Genomic DNA, 13,821 nt, shown 5'->3' with positions numbered 1-13,821 from the left:
GAAAGGCGGGGTAGAAGGAGTTTACTCTTCTAGTGCAAAACTTGCTTGACAAGATTATTCTTCATTAGAAATAAGATAAATTTCCCCAAAAATAAAAAAACTTTCTTGAAATTCCTTTTTTTGCAGTGCACAGTATCTATAGCCAAGGTACTGACAGTGAGGATTTCTGCCAACTTCTCAGACGGGACTGTTTACTACTTTCAAAGCTCCCTGTACTTGTAACCTGATCATCCGATGAGTCACCACTGAGATTAGCCTCATTAACACTGCAACAAAGCTTTTTCATCATGGCCTTATTGTTGTGTGTGTGTGTGTGTGTGTGTGTGTGTGTGTGTGTGTGTGTGTGTGTGTGTGTGTGTGTGTGTGTGTGTGTGTGTGTGTGTGTGTGTGTGTGTGTGTGTGTGTGTGTGTGTGTGTGTGTGTGTGTGTGTGTGTGTGTCATCATCTAAGATTAGAGACACGATTCTACATTTTATTCAGGCAATGATTTGTCATCATTTGGTATAAATCCTGATGACGTCATTCTGAAATGACATGATTATTTTATAATAAAAAAATGTTAGCACTGCCTGATTGGGGTATATACAGCGAGCAGGGTATGCATCCCCAATTTTTTAGTAAGTTGAGTATAGAGACTCACTTACTGCTTACTGTCGCATCACCGAGCCCACTTCAACAAAGGATGTGTTATTCAAACGACCTTTTCCATAAAGCATAGAGAATACAGTTCACGGGAAGAGAAAAAAAAGAAAGAAAGAAGGTTGACAGCCATTCATGTGGGGAAACTCGTCCACGGTTTCCTCAGACACGCCTCGTCGCACAGACAATAACGCCGGATAACGTTCCAGCCACACGAGGATCCGACATGATGCCACTGACGGAGCGTGTGCTGACCTGCTCCGCTCGCCGACGGCAGCGTTCAGACTGACGAACAGGTTCCGTCATAAGTTAATTCAGCTTTTAATGGATGGTTTTTTATCTCACACTTGGAAGCAACTGAACTTGCCGTTAGAGAACAAACAAGAAAACAGTGGAAATTCCGTCTATTTGGAATTGTGTGTCTGTCCACCTGACGAATGAAGTCCAGGTACAGAACAGGTATCGGTTCATGCCCTCAGTGACCCGCCCTCTTATTTTCTTGGTGATGACGTTAACCTTTCTGGCACGTGATCCGGTTCGTCCTCCCGATGCTACGACCGCGACTCTTAACGCCGTCACGTTTCGTCTCCCGCAGAGTCCGACGTGCGTCCCGGCCGACTGCTCACCTGGTGCCAGAAGCAGACGCGAGGCTACCGGGGCGTCGACGTCACCAACCTCACGTCGTCCTGGAGGAGCGGCCTGGCTCTCTGCGCCCTCGTGCACCGCCAGAGGCCCGAGCTCATGTGAGAACACAAGCACACACACACACACACACACACACACACACACACACACACACACACACACACACACACACACACACACACACACACGATGTCGACCGCTGTTCAGGCCTTGGTGGATGTCTGTGATGGTGTTCTATTGATGTTCAGTTGATTTTGTTGAGTTTCTTTACTGTTGAACACAATCTACACTAACCTACTTGTTTCGATCCGCTCACACATAACTCGGAAAAGCGAATGAGCGTCAGAGGTATCGATTGGAATGACATCATCTCTCTGACAACGGCCTCATGTGACTCAAAGGAAATCCGTCTCACAGCAGCCGACTCTGATTTCATCATCACCTCTCGTGTAGACGACGTTTCATGAAATATGATAAACTCGTACGCACGAATCGTTGGATAAATTCTCTCCTTCCGACTTTACTGAAAACCTGAACCTATTAATTAGACATAACTCAAAGCCCAAACGTGTAATTTTTGACAATTTCTGCCGACACTGGTGGTAAAGTTGCAAACTGCAACATGCGGTTAAGTTCTTCTAAATATTACACACTGTAGCTTTAATTTTATTCACTTGCTTTGCTGTTTGTTGCTGTTGTAAGTTCTTTACAGGGTTTATCTTTTGTATTGTTATCATTTCTGGCTCACCACCCAATTGTGAAGCACTTTCAGCTGCACTCACCTGTATGAAAGGTTCTATATCATACGAATAAAGTTTGATTTTCCTCCCTTCCTCAGCGACTACGAATCTCTCAACGAGGAGGACGTGGCGGGGAACAACCAGTTGGCGTTCGACGTGGCCGAGCGAGCGTTCGGCGTCCAGCCCGTGACTACGGGGAAGGAAATGGCCGCCGAGGACGAGCCGGACAAGTTGCTGATGGTCCTCTACCTCTCCAAATTCTACGAGGCCTTCAGGAACTCGCCAGTGAACAACGGTCAGTGTCCTTTTCTTCTGTCCTTATCACAGGTTGTAAAAAGAGTCGTTTTTATGAAAAACATTTCAGCTTCTTAAATTTGATATTTAATTGATTATTTCCTGGTTTCTTTGCTCCTCTATGACAGTAAACACAATATGTCTGGTCTGTGGACAAAAACAAAACATCAGCTCAGAAATACGATTGACCTTTTCCAAGATTTTATGACATTTTATGGACCAAACAACTAATCGCTCAATCGAGAAAATAATCAACAGATTAATCGATTATGAAAATAATCGTTTGTTGCAGCCCTCGCGTTATTACACTATAAAAAAAAAGGTTTTCACTGGTTTATGAACAGTTCGTGTGCAGCGTTTGCATCGCCCCTCCGATTCTTTTCATTTAATCCTTGAATCTAATCGTTCAGTGAGTGGAAACACAAAAACTCAGTGACACTTCAGTGCTTCTCTGACTGAAGGACATTATTATTTTACAAAGTCACTCCGGCGTATATGTATAGTGGATCCAGCCTGGGACAGCCACGTCGTGCCCCGCTGGATTCAGAGTTTCATCCTAACCACCCCAAAGAAATGTGAAACACTAAAACCTAACATTTAGAAAAAAACAAGGCCTGTGAAAACAGGATGTTCATTCTTCTTCCATAACAAATCATTTGTGATTATCCTCTGGAGTTCACTGAGCTTGCAGCGGTGCCGAGGTCCGCTACAGTTGCACGTTACACAACCGCGGTCAGGTCGGTCCCTCGCCGGAGACGAGGCTGGTATGTGTGTTATGTCTGAGGAAGCTGTGGAGGCCCCTCGGCTCCGGTCGCACGGCCGCTGCAACGAGCTCCAGCTTCAGCCGCGTTTCACGTCACAGAACATCATCACAAGAACATTATCACAGTCCGTCCGAGGGGAACTGGCTTTGAGGAACTTCAGTGTGTTTTTCTTTTTCTTTTCTCGGTGCTCCACCTTGGTCAGTGATGGTATCCACTCTGGAGGCCATCGGGTTGCAATGACGCCAATGTTGGGAGCGTGTTATACACAGTTAATTAGTTCTGAGGCCGACAACACGATAACATCTCATGTATTTTCTTTGATTTTACACTTTAAAAGCATTTAAATGCAGCGTTTGACTTCAATCGGGTTCGTTGTTGTTGCAGACTCAAGTGAACGTCAAACGACAACTTTTTTTAGTATCAAAATGAGGAATATATATTAGTTTTAAAAACAAATAATCTCTACATCTTTATGACGTCAACGTAGGTTCCACTCTTCTTCCGCTTTTCCGCCACATTTCTTTATCTGCCACTGTCACCGGAAACGGAGAATACGAATCTACTGTTCAACCAATCACGTTGCGATCCTTTTATTATCAAAATCGTGAACCACGTGCATACGCATAAATTGTAGAAATTTAAGGGGGTTCACATGAAATTGTCGTGGCTGTGAACCAATGTAATGAGCCGTTCTAAGTTCACGACTTCATGTGAGTTCTGATTTCTGTAAATCACATAAATAACCACAATGCAAAACCTGTGTTTGCGTCCTAGGTACGAGAGAACCAGATGAAAACAGTGAAGATCTTCTGTCTAAATTCAGCCACAAGCTGCTGAACGCGCCCGTGCACAGGAAGAGGATCCCCAGGGTAAAGTGACTGTTCATCCTCAGTTTCTCATCTCATTTCTCATCAGACATTCGCTCTACGTTCATCACCAGTGCAACTTATTCACAGTGGCTCAGTTCTTGGATTAGATAAAGTTTAAGTAACAGAAAGACAAAGTCACTATTTTGTAATCTAATCATAAGCTGTCGCCGTGAGATGTTTAATGATTTGCATTATTTGCCTTTGTTATCAAGTTTGACGCTAATCAAAACAATAGAGCCCGACCGATATTATCAGCCAACTGATGTGAGCCTTTAAATGTGTTTTTTCATCTAAATATATATATATATATATATATACGTTTTACGTAAAAAAAAGGCTATTTTCTTAATTGAAGTTATACATATTTGGATGTATTTGTATTTTTTTTTCAATCTATAGTTATTTATAATAAAGTTTATGGTAACTAACCCTAAACTAAAATATCAAGCCTCAATTACATTTCTTTGTCACTAAGGTTTGATAACGAAAATTTAGGAATCATTGAGAGATTCAAAGTAAACATATATATATATATATATACATATATACCGGCCGATGTATCCTATCAGGAATCTTGTACTCTCTAATATCGATATCGGCATCTGTCCCCAAAAATCCATATCGGTCGGGCCCCAATCAAAAACCAGGTGGCTCTTTGTACATTTGAACAAGGAAGACGACCCAGATAGATGCGGTTGCTTCTTTAATGTGATATCTACCGTCACAGGACGACAAGACGGTGGAAGATGATTCTGTCAACAAGAGACGGCGAAAGGGAAACCACTACCTCACAGAGGTAGGATGACAAAACTAACATTTTTCAAACGGCAAAGAAAAAAACTTTGAAGACGTGTTTTAAGGAGATAATAATAATAATAATAATAACAATAATAATTAGATGGTGTTCATGAGTTTCAAACACTCAAATTACCCCCCCCTCCTCCTCCCTGCTTCTCTGTCCTCCCGTCATGGCGCCAGTTGTCCTGTCACAGTGCGCTCCCTGCTGGCGAGGCCGGGGAGCTGCGGGAGAACAAGGTGCGCTCCATGGCGACTCAGCTGCTCGCCAAATTCGAGGAGAACTCGTCGACGGCGAGGACGCGCGGCAAGGTGAGAGACGGTTTGATATTGAATTGTTTTCCAAAGCAAAGTTCTTCCAGTCGCACGTGATATTGTCACTTGTCTGATGAATGAATGTGCGACGACGACAGATTCGTCTCCCAGCACAAATTTACGATTGTTTTAGAATAAGTTGTACTTGATGGAATAAATACTTCAAGTACTTTAAAAACTTCATTTGTAGTACTTTTCTAAAAGACTTTTTATTTTTGCTGAACAAACTTGTGTACTTGAAGTAGGTTAGTTGAAGTACTTTAGAAATCATGGTTTTACTACTTTATTAGTACTTTTAGTATTTATTTCCTAGTAGTACTAAGGTTCTTTTGGGAATCTTGGTATGTTGGTACTCACTCACTTCCTCTTCTACTTTTCTTTTACTTCTGTTGCCTGATCATTCCACCTGCAGCTTGTTTCCCTGTAGTTAAAACATTTTTGGTTCATGGTTAATTTCCTTTCCCTTCCTTTCCTTTGCTTTCCTTACCTCCTTGCGTCAGTCTGATGAGGACCCATCCGACCCATCCCCTCCTCCTCCTCCTCCTCTGTCTCCTTCCACCACTTCGCCTCCTCCCTCAGACGAGGAGGACGATGAGGAAGAAAGGGAGGAGAGTCAAAACCCCCGTTTTGCAAAGCCCAAAGACGCCCCTCCTCCTCCTCCTCCGCCCCCCGCCCGCCCCAAGTGGCAGGTACTCTCCGCCCCACCTTACTTTTCTTTTTTTAAAACCCTCACATGTTTACTCCCTCTTCCCTTGTTTCCTCCCGCTCCTCCTCTCTTCCTCCAGCCATCTGTTTACCTTCGCTTGCTGGAGAAACCTTCTCCCTCTCCGAGCGGCTGCAGTCGCTCCCCTTCCCCCTCGTTCTCTCGGAGCCCGTCGAGTCCGCCGCGCTCGCCCAGCCCCAACGCTACCGAACATCACTACCCAGAACGCACCTCTCCCGACCTCCTCCTCCACACCAGTCGTTTCTCTGTCACTCCTCCGTTGAGCGCCGACGGCTCGGAGGAGTCGGTGCCGCAGGTGAATCTCGTTTTTGTTTGTTTTTTCTTTTTCTGAAAGTTTTGGCGGCAGCTCATTTTTGAATGTGTCCCTGCAGAGGAAAGCGTTTTCTCGGATGGGCATAAAGGAGAGAGCCGTCCTCCTCTCCTCCATGTTCCCTGGGTCCAACAAACCTCCTCCTCCTCCTCCTGCTCCCTCTCCTCCCTCTGAGTCACAGGTTGGGTATCACACCACTTACCTGTTTCATCATTCTGTTCTACTCCGTCTTCAACTTCCATCTAACTCTTCTCCTGTAGGTTGATGTATCTTCCTCCTCCTCCCCTCTTCCTCCATCACCTCCTCCTCCTCCTCCTTCTCCTGCCTCTGTATCTAAGAGCTCCTCCGTCTACCCTGTGGTCCACCCTGTCCCTGACCCCACCGCCCAGAACGGCTTCTCCTCCGCCTCCTCTCCCTCGTACGCCTCTGGAGTCAAAGTTCAGAGACACTCGTCCACTCCACACTCTGGAAAAACAGAGCAAATATCCTCGATCAATGCCGGTTCCTCCGCGTGCGACGACCAAACGTCCGCTCCCCTTTCGTCGCCTCGCCGTGACGAGGGTCGGGAGATCTCCCGATCTCTTCCGGTTTCTTTGCTGCAGAGGAAACTGTCTCTGACCGATCGTAAGACCGAACGGGAAAGGGTCCACGAAACTGCTCAGGACACATCGGATGATGGGAAATTAGCTGAACATGGTCACATGAAGGTAACAGTTTAATTAATAATCTCGGAAAGTATCCTGATCTCTAAAGTGTCTCAGATTAGGATTATAGTGAAGGGGAATTCGGATTCTTAATTGCATGTAAATATGCACATCAATAAATGAATACAGTAAAAAAACAGATCTTGAGCGAAGGCATATATATTTTCAAAGGATATTGCAAAAACTACAAAATTAAAATACCTTAATTCAGATAACTTCCTGTAGATCTTCTTTTGTTAAGCAGAATGTATACATTTCTGATAAAACATAATGAAATAATTAGTTGATTATATCTGATTCGTCCATATATCAAGAGAAATGAAATAAAGAAGAATTTAAGGCTAATTCAAAATCCTTTTCCAGCCTTTTGAGACAACTCTTTATTTTCTGTGTCAATAAGGCCACAAACTGTTGAAATATTCATAATTTCTCATGTCACTTAAACGAGGTTAAAATCCTTAAATCACAGCATTTATTATTCCTCACAAATGTCTGTTCATTGTATTCCCATACTTCCAGCTGTGTAGGGGGCAGTGTTAGGTGGAAAAAATAATGATTACAGGGAGAAACCAATGGATTGTTGGCACGTATTTTTTCATAAGTCAGAGTTAAAAATGGTCTCAGACTTTAGTAGATGAACTGTGTTACCGTAGTGATTTTGGTTCTGGTGTTGGTTTAGTCCGGCGGGAGCTGCGCCCTTGAGAACGCCAGAGGAATCGTCCGAAGGTCGATCGCTCGCTCTGAGAGTTGTCCGACCGGAGCGGCTCCTAGTTACATTAAAGAGGTACCAGCTCAAACCTCAGTCCGAACACAGCTGCATCATGTTTCCCAACACTTTCCTCCTTGTAACTCTTGATTCTGTTGTGTCCTCCCACTCTCTCCGCCTGCGTGTCCTTGACGTTAGCGTACGGTCGGAAAGGTGTCGTCAGCCATAGGCGCTAAAGCTCAGTTACTGGCCATCCTCTATGAGACGGACCACCGGCCCGATAGCGCTCCGGTAAGATGCACGTGTGTGTCGCAGGAACTGATCTAACCAGAGCTTATCGCCTTTTATTTATTTTATTTTTTTTAATAACTGTGTGGTCCTGCAGTTTTAAGCCTTGGCTCCTTTTTCAAAATGGATGATGGACAGCTGGTTCGTCCAATCGGTGCATGGTTGCATGTGTAGGTGGGCATGCAGTGGACGAGCTCTCAGTCAGACCACACCCCCAATTCTACGCCTGGTTGCAAAAAAAGCTAAAATGGCGCTGGTCAAAATGTTAAACTTTCATTGGATCATCACAATTCCTTTTTTTATTTTGCTGACACCAGCCAGAACAACAGAGACCATCTGCTCTTTTTCAGGCTGTAGTTCCGTGGCCTTGGAGGGCTCCCAAGGCTGAAGGGGTGAACGGGTTCTGCTTAATCGTCACGTGGGAAAAGCTGCTAGCGTGTTTGCGTCTGTATGAAATGGTTTCACAACCCGTTCAGACCACCACTGATCACAGGTGGTCACACCTGGTTTTACAATGGGTCCAGCAGCTCGAGGCTAGCCGCTACTAGCATATAACCCCTTACTGAACTTTTGGTGAGTTGCATTGTGGGTATCGGAGGCGCTTTGACAATGTCATAGAACAAGTTGCCTGGGTTATGTGCTTGTATTATTTCTTGAGAAGGTGCCGTTGTGACGACGCAACCCCAAGGATTTAGCAACAGATATTAGCGTGGTATTAATCCTCTCGGCTTTTAACTGTTCACCATCTCACCGCTGGACCACGTGACTAATATGTTACGTGCACTTGCAGGCATCTCTCGGAAATACCCGGCAGCACCCCTCCCCCCAAAACTTCACCCAGCATCTGTGTAACCTTGTGGTGGTCTTTGTCGTCTCAGTGCGTGGTACGTAAGGACTTCTCCGCCGGGCTCGGCGGCAGCGACGTGTGTCACTTCTGCACCAAGCGGGTGTACGTGATGGAGAGACTGAGCGCCGAGGGCTACTTCTTCCACCGCGAGTGTTTCCGCTGCGACGTCTGTAACTGCACCCTCCGCCTGGGAGGACACACCTTCGACTCGCAGGAGGGTGCGTTTGGTTTGTCTCAACCATGGAGTCTTATCGTACTCTGACTATGGACCTGAAATCTTGTCAGCGTTGTTTAAGACCTGATTATACACAAAAAAATACAGTTTGATTGATGATGCTCATTTTAGTGTCTTAGCTTTGTGTGTTCATACATTTTTCTGTTCTTCCTTTTACAGCAAAGTTCTACTGCAAAGCGCACTATGCCCAGCATCAATCCAGCTCTCACTCCGGCAGATTCAGGAGGAGAATGGTAAGAAACACCGCAGTTAACATACCAGCAATAAAACTAGCTAACTAATTTCTAAATTAATTTTAAGTGCGTTGTCAGTCCAACGCCCTTGTTGACCATTCTGCATCCAAAGAATGTGCCGTTGCTAACGTTAGCCGGCAATACTAGCTTGTCGCTTGCCTTCTTCGGAAAGAACTGATGAGATGTAATACGATGTTGCAAATGCTAGAACATTTCTGTGCCCTACTGTTCCCAAGATGTACAGAAAAGTAGCATAGATCGCCACCTGGTGGTGCTATTAGTTGACAAGGCACCTGTTTGAATTATATTTAAATTATTTAACATGTGTGTTTTGAGTTCAATTCAAAATGGAGAGAGTCTCGTGAGTAAATAAATAGTTTCTTGACATGGTTTTATTCGTCTTTTAGTTCAGAACTTAACTCATATTTTGATGTATGTTAGTAGGTTATGTTGACTTTCATAACTTTTCTTGATTCCTGCAGGACGACCAAAGCCGCGCCACGCCCTCGTCGCTGGACGGCGGGAGCTACTCGGCCAACGGCGGTGGCGTCCAGCTCCGCCCCCCAGCAGGTACCCTGGTTTCCTTGCTTAGGCGCGGCCTGAGCTGGCCGCGGCGCGCTAGCCGGGCCGTGTGTGTGTTGCCTCGACGCCTTTTGGAAAGTGTGTGTGGGTCTTTCGCGGCGGTGGGGTGGCACGTCAGGAGCTACTCACACGACTACGTGTTCCTGTACGAGCTGCTGAGCCTGGGTTGTCCTCTGCTCTGCATGATGCACGAGGTGCTGGGACAGATCTACCGGGAGGAGCCTCAGCTGGCCCGACAGCAGCTCGCGTAGGAGGGGGCGGGACTTCACAAAGGGCTCGTTCGGGCCAGATATGAATTTGTTCTGCCCAAAAGTTGATGAATCAATTCGTCAATTTGGTTGATACATTTTTTGACACCAAAAATAATATCTGTACTCGCTACATTCCAAGTGTTTATTGTCATTTTACTTTTTGTTTTTCAAATCGTCAGTATTTTTCGTAAAGTTAAATAGTACATTTAACTACATGCATCACATGATTTATATCTTCCACTGCTTGTATTCGTTGCCTGGAGAACATTTCGCCTTTAGTTACAGTGGACAGCACAACAAAAAGTCATCTTTCTTCTATTGTGTACTTAAAGTGGCAGTAAGCAATTTTTCGTTGTTGTTTTTATTTTTTGTTATTGTTATAATTTGTTTAAATATATTTTTTTTTCCTTTTATTATAATTTTTTCTTTCTATAAATTAATACATTTTTATTTTCATTTTTAATTTTTAATTTATTTTAATCCAATACATTTTTTGTCAAATTCAGCGAATATTTTCTCACGGTCCGCTAGCTGTGCCTTCTTTGTGGGCGGCACATTATGTTTTTTCGGTTTTATGTTTGTTTTTTCGGCGCAGCCCTGGCTCTGTAAAATGAAAACAAAAAAAATTTGGTTCGAGTCCCGACCAGGGGCGTCAAAAAAATCGACATCAAAAAATCTTTCTCCTTAATCGCCTACTGCCCCTTTAAATAGTAAATGGTAAACGCTCAGGGGACTTCGAGGGTGATGCATGATGAAAATGCTGCAGGGCTCAGATTCCACTTGTCGGGGTCTTCTGGTGTTGCACTCACACGGGCTCGTTCCAGGCTGCTGATACTTGGATGTTAATAACTGTTTTCACCTAACACAGTTGCCATCATCAGATGGTTATACAACATTCATTGTTAATAAAGATGGACGACGCGTCTCCACTTCCTACCGGTGTACAAAAAATGAAGCCAAAATACTCGGCGAGCCGTATGTATCGAGACCCCGCCGATACACTCGCTCGACCAATTACGTGTCAGCTTCGGTTGTCAATCATCACTCTTGCGCGGAACAGACATCGGTGTGATGAGAACGACTTAAAATCACAGAAACAATCTTTGGAAAATTTGTGTACTACTGATTGTTATTTTTTGGTCAATGACTAATCCACTAGGGGGAGGGGTTTATGACCTTTATTGCAGCCACCCACCAGGGGGCGAACCAGATGTTTTGGCTTCACTTTTTGGGAGTTAGTCACGTCGTCCATCTTTATATACATAGAGTCTTAAATTAACTGTTTTGATAATGAATTAAAGACAATGTCGCTGCAGTAACCTGGAACACGCCCCTCTGACCTCTGACCCTAACCTCTGAAGCCATCGTGACTGTGTTGGTTTCACGACACTGAACTAAAATGATGGCGATGTTTAACGTTTCGCCGACTCTGCATATTGCTGCACCTTAACTCGATACCACAGAGATGTGCAATGGAAATACCTAAACAGTATTAGTTTTTCCTTTTTGATATAATTTCAGTAACAAATCTGGGGACATTTTTTGGGGGTATCTGGCCATTGGACTTGGCAAAAACAATTCAGCAAATCATTTGAGGTTTGTTTCTCATCTCTCAAGATGTACTTTAAGTGTTGTGCTTGTGAAAAGAGGAGCCACATTTACTTAAAGAATAAATCATATTTTTGCAAAAGAAAACTGAAGAACTCTTGGTTGCAGTGGGTTATAAAAGATAAAAATATATCTTTTATTTTTTCCACCAACCTGTGCCTTTTTGATAAAAGCTGAAAACTTTTGTTCTTCATAAAAAACGATACAACCCAAAAACCACTGAGCCTTTTCTTTAATCTTTCCAGGCTGTTTTCCTCTTCATTGCTTTGATGAATATTTACTTTACAAAAGACTCGGTGAAAACTTTTCGCTTTGTTGTTGTTGTTTTTTTAATTCAGTGTCAGTTATTTTGTTATTTGTGATTGTTTTTATTTTGTTGTATTCTATGTTGTAAATGATTCCTAAGGTGAATTAAATTTGGGGATCAATTCTTTAGATACACTGTTAAAGCACTGACATCTTTTTCTATGGTCAGTTCCAACGTCTTTTTCCGCATTTTCCATCTTCCATTTTCCCACACCCCCTCATATCTCATATCTCATCCGTTTTCTTCTCTTTGCCCAAAATTCATTTCCCTCTTTTGTTCACTTCATTTTGTTCAGTCTGTTTCAAGTTTCCAATGCTGCTCCCTCTGATTGGCTGATTGCTGCCAGTGGGGGAAGGTGCTGATTGGCCGGCTTCAGTCATAAGATCTTGTTGTGTCGCTTTTGCATTGGCCGTCGCCCTTGTAGCTCCGCCTCCTCCCCATTCCAACTAACCCGAGTTTAACCAGTCACAAACCAGCATGGGTCCCGAGTATGGCATGCAATAAATGCTACAGGTTCATGTGAAGCACGGTGAGATATTGAATAGAATTAGGAAATAAATTCGTCAGATTAAACACAGTTGTTCTGTTGCTACCCACAGTTCTCGTGTTTCTCAAAAATAAAAGAATTTGAGCATTTGATGATTTTGTTTTTGTAAACAAATTCCATGAAAAGAACAAAACTGAAAACTCACTGGTCTGTTTCTCGGTACTGCCTGGCACTAGGACCTTTAGCTCCTACTGATGATGTAGATCCAGTCCCCTTCTTTAGCTTGCACGCTAGCAGTGTAGCTAAAACCGTCTGTCAATCCACCGCTTTATTCCAGAATAAAATATCTTTATAAAAAACTATTGAATGGATAGAACACTCATTGTCCCTGGAGGGTTGAAGCCGACCGTCTTTGTTGATCCCCAGATTTTTTATCTAACACTATCAGGTCAAATTTACTTATTCGGCTTAATATCTGAATATCTACAAGCAGACCGATTGATGAATTTATGAATGAGTTTTTTTCTTGAGCAATATCGTAACTAGCCAAAAATGTTCTGGTCAACCGCAGCTGTACTTTTTGTTTAGTGCTAATTTGGCTAATTAGGCATAATTAGTGCTAAAGAGGGAGGCTAATTAGCACATTAGTTCTGTGCTAATTAGTGCTAAACACAAAGTTAAATTAGCGTACCGTTAGCTAATTTAACTGCTATTAAATTAGATAATGTTAACATGCTATCATGTTAAATTAAGATGTTGAACAAGGTCAACAAATCTTCTAAACAAAAGCATGTTAGCTCAGTTTTGCCTAAATAAAAAGTCCACCAAATCATCCTACAGTGCACCAATGAGCACGCTCCATTCTGACCATGTGAGCCAAGTTGTTAGCGCGGCAGTAGACAAACCTTAGGATAAAGTCATTATTAGTTTTTGGTTTTTTTCATGGGTTTTGTTGACATAAACAAAGGTTTACATTATAGCTGAGTGAAGTTCACGAAGCTAAAACAGTAGTGTAGAGATCTTGTGGTGGTGGTTTAACGGATCATCTGCAGTTTGTTAGTTGGTTTTTGCCATGTAGTCGTTCATGTTAGCTTGCGGTCGCAGCATTGAGCTAACCCCGCTAACCACTCACGCCGTGCTGTGCTTCCTCGCTAACGCCAAACAATCCATGTTAATATTCCCCCAACGCCGCCTCATCTTCCTCTCAGGCCCTTTTGACAGTAACGTATGTGTCCACATGTCTGTGGTCTGTCTGTGGTTCCCTCTGTTTCAGACGGACGCCCCCTCCCCTCACCAGAACCCCTCTGCAGATCGCTCTCATGTTCCTCCTAGCGGCCCCGTAGCGACCGTTAGCACACTGCCAGATACATTTTTGTCGGCTGTACTGGGAATTTCTTTGTAGTTGTGTTCCATAGTCAAATCCCGACACAGGGCCGCCATGCATTGCTATTTGTTTTTCATACAGAAAATTTACTGTA

The 13,821-nt window shown here is 43.6% G+C and overlaps 1 protein-coding gene across 13 annotated transcripts in view; it reads left to right on the top strand.

Moving 5' to 3' along the window:
* Positions 1-13,821, top strand: part of mical2b (microtubule associated monooxygenase, calponin and LIM domain containing 2b) — a 41,044-nt gene that overhangs the window by 18,244 nt on the left and 8,979 nt on the right. For 6 of the 13 annotated variants that reach the window (XM_047333567.1, XM_047333568.1, XM_047333570.1 and 3 more), the window contains exons 12-25: positions 1,235-1,382; positions 2,123-2,319; positions 3,857-3,951; positions 4,679-4,747; positions 4,930-5,058; positions 5,562-5,750; positions 5,847-6,080; positions 6,157-6,276; positions 6,356-6,802; positions 7,479-7,583; positions 7,704-7,796; positions 8,672-8,858; positions 9,035-9,108; positions 9,591-9,678. In XM_047333567.1, coding sequence (XP_047189523.1) covers positions 1,235-1,382; positions 2,123-2,319; positions 3,857-3,951; positions 4,679-4,747; positions 4,930-5,058; positions 5,562-5,750; positions 5,847-6,080; positions 6,157-6,276; positions 6,356-6,802; positions 7,479-7,583; positions 7,704-7,796; positions 8,672-8,858; positions 9,035-9,108; positions 9,591-9,678 — 2,175 coding nt within the window. Of the gene's footprint in view, positions 1-1,234; positions 1,383-2,122; positions 2,320-3,856; positions 3,952-4,678; positions 4,748-4,929; positions 5,059-5,561; positions 5,751-5,846; positions 6,081-6,156; positions 6,277-6,355; positions 6,803-7,478; positions 7,584-7,703; positions 7,797-8,583; positions 8,859-9,034; positions 9,109-9,590; positions 9,679-13,616 lie in introns of those variants that run through there. The other 7 variants (XM_047333577.1, XM_035643705.2, XM_047333573.1 and 4 more) reach the window with 7 other exon arrangements.

This window comes from Scophthalmus maximus, chromosome 7 (genome assembly GCF_022379125.1).
Source record: "Scophthalmus maximus strain ysfricsl-2021 chromosome 7, ASM2237912v1, whole genome shotgun sequence".
NCBI classification, from domain to species: Eukaryota; Metazoa; Chordata; class Actinopteri; order Pleuronectiformes; family Scophthalmidae; genus Scophthalmus; species Scophthalmus maximus.
The sequence above is the reverse complement of the archived record's forward strand: the minus strand, read 5'-3'. Positions and strand labels throughout refer to the sequence as shown.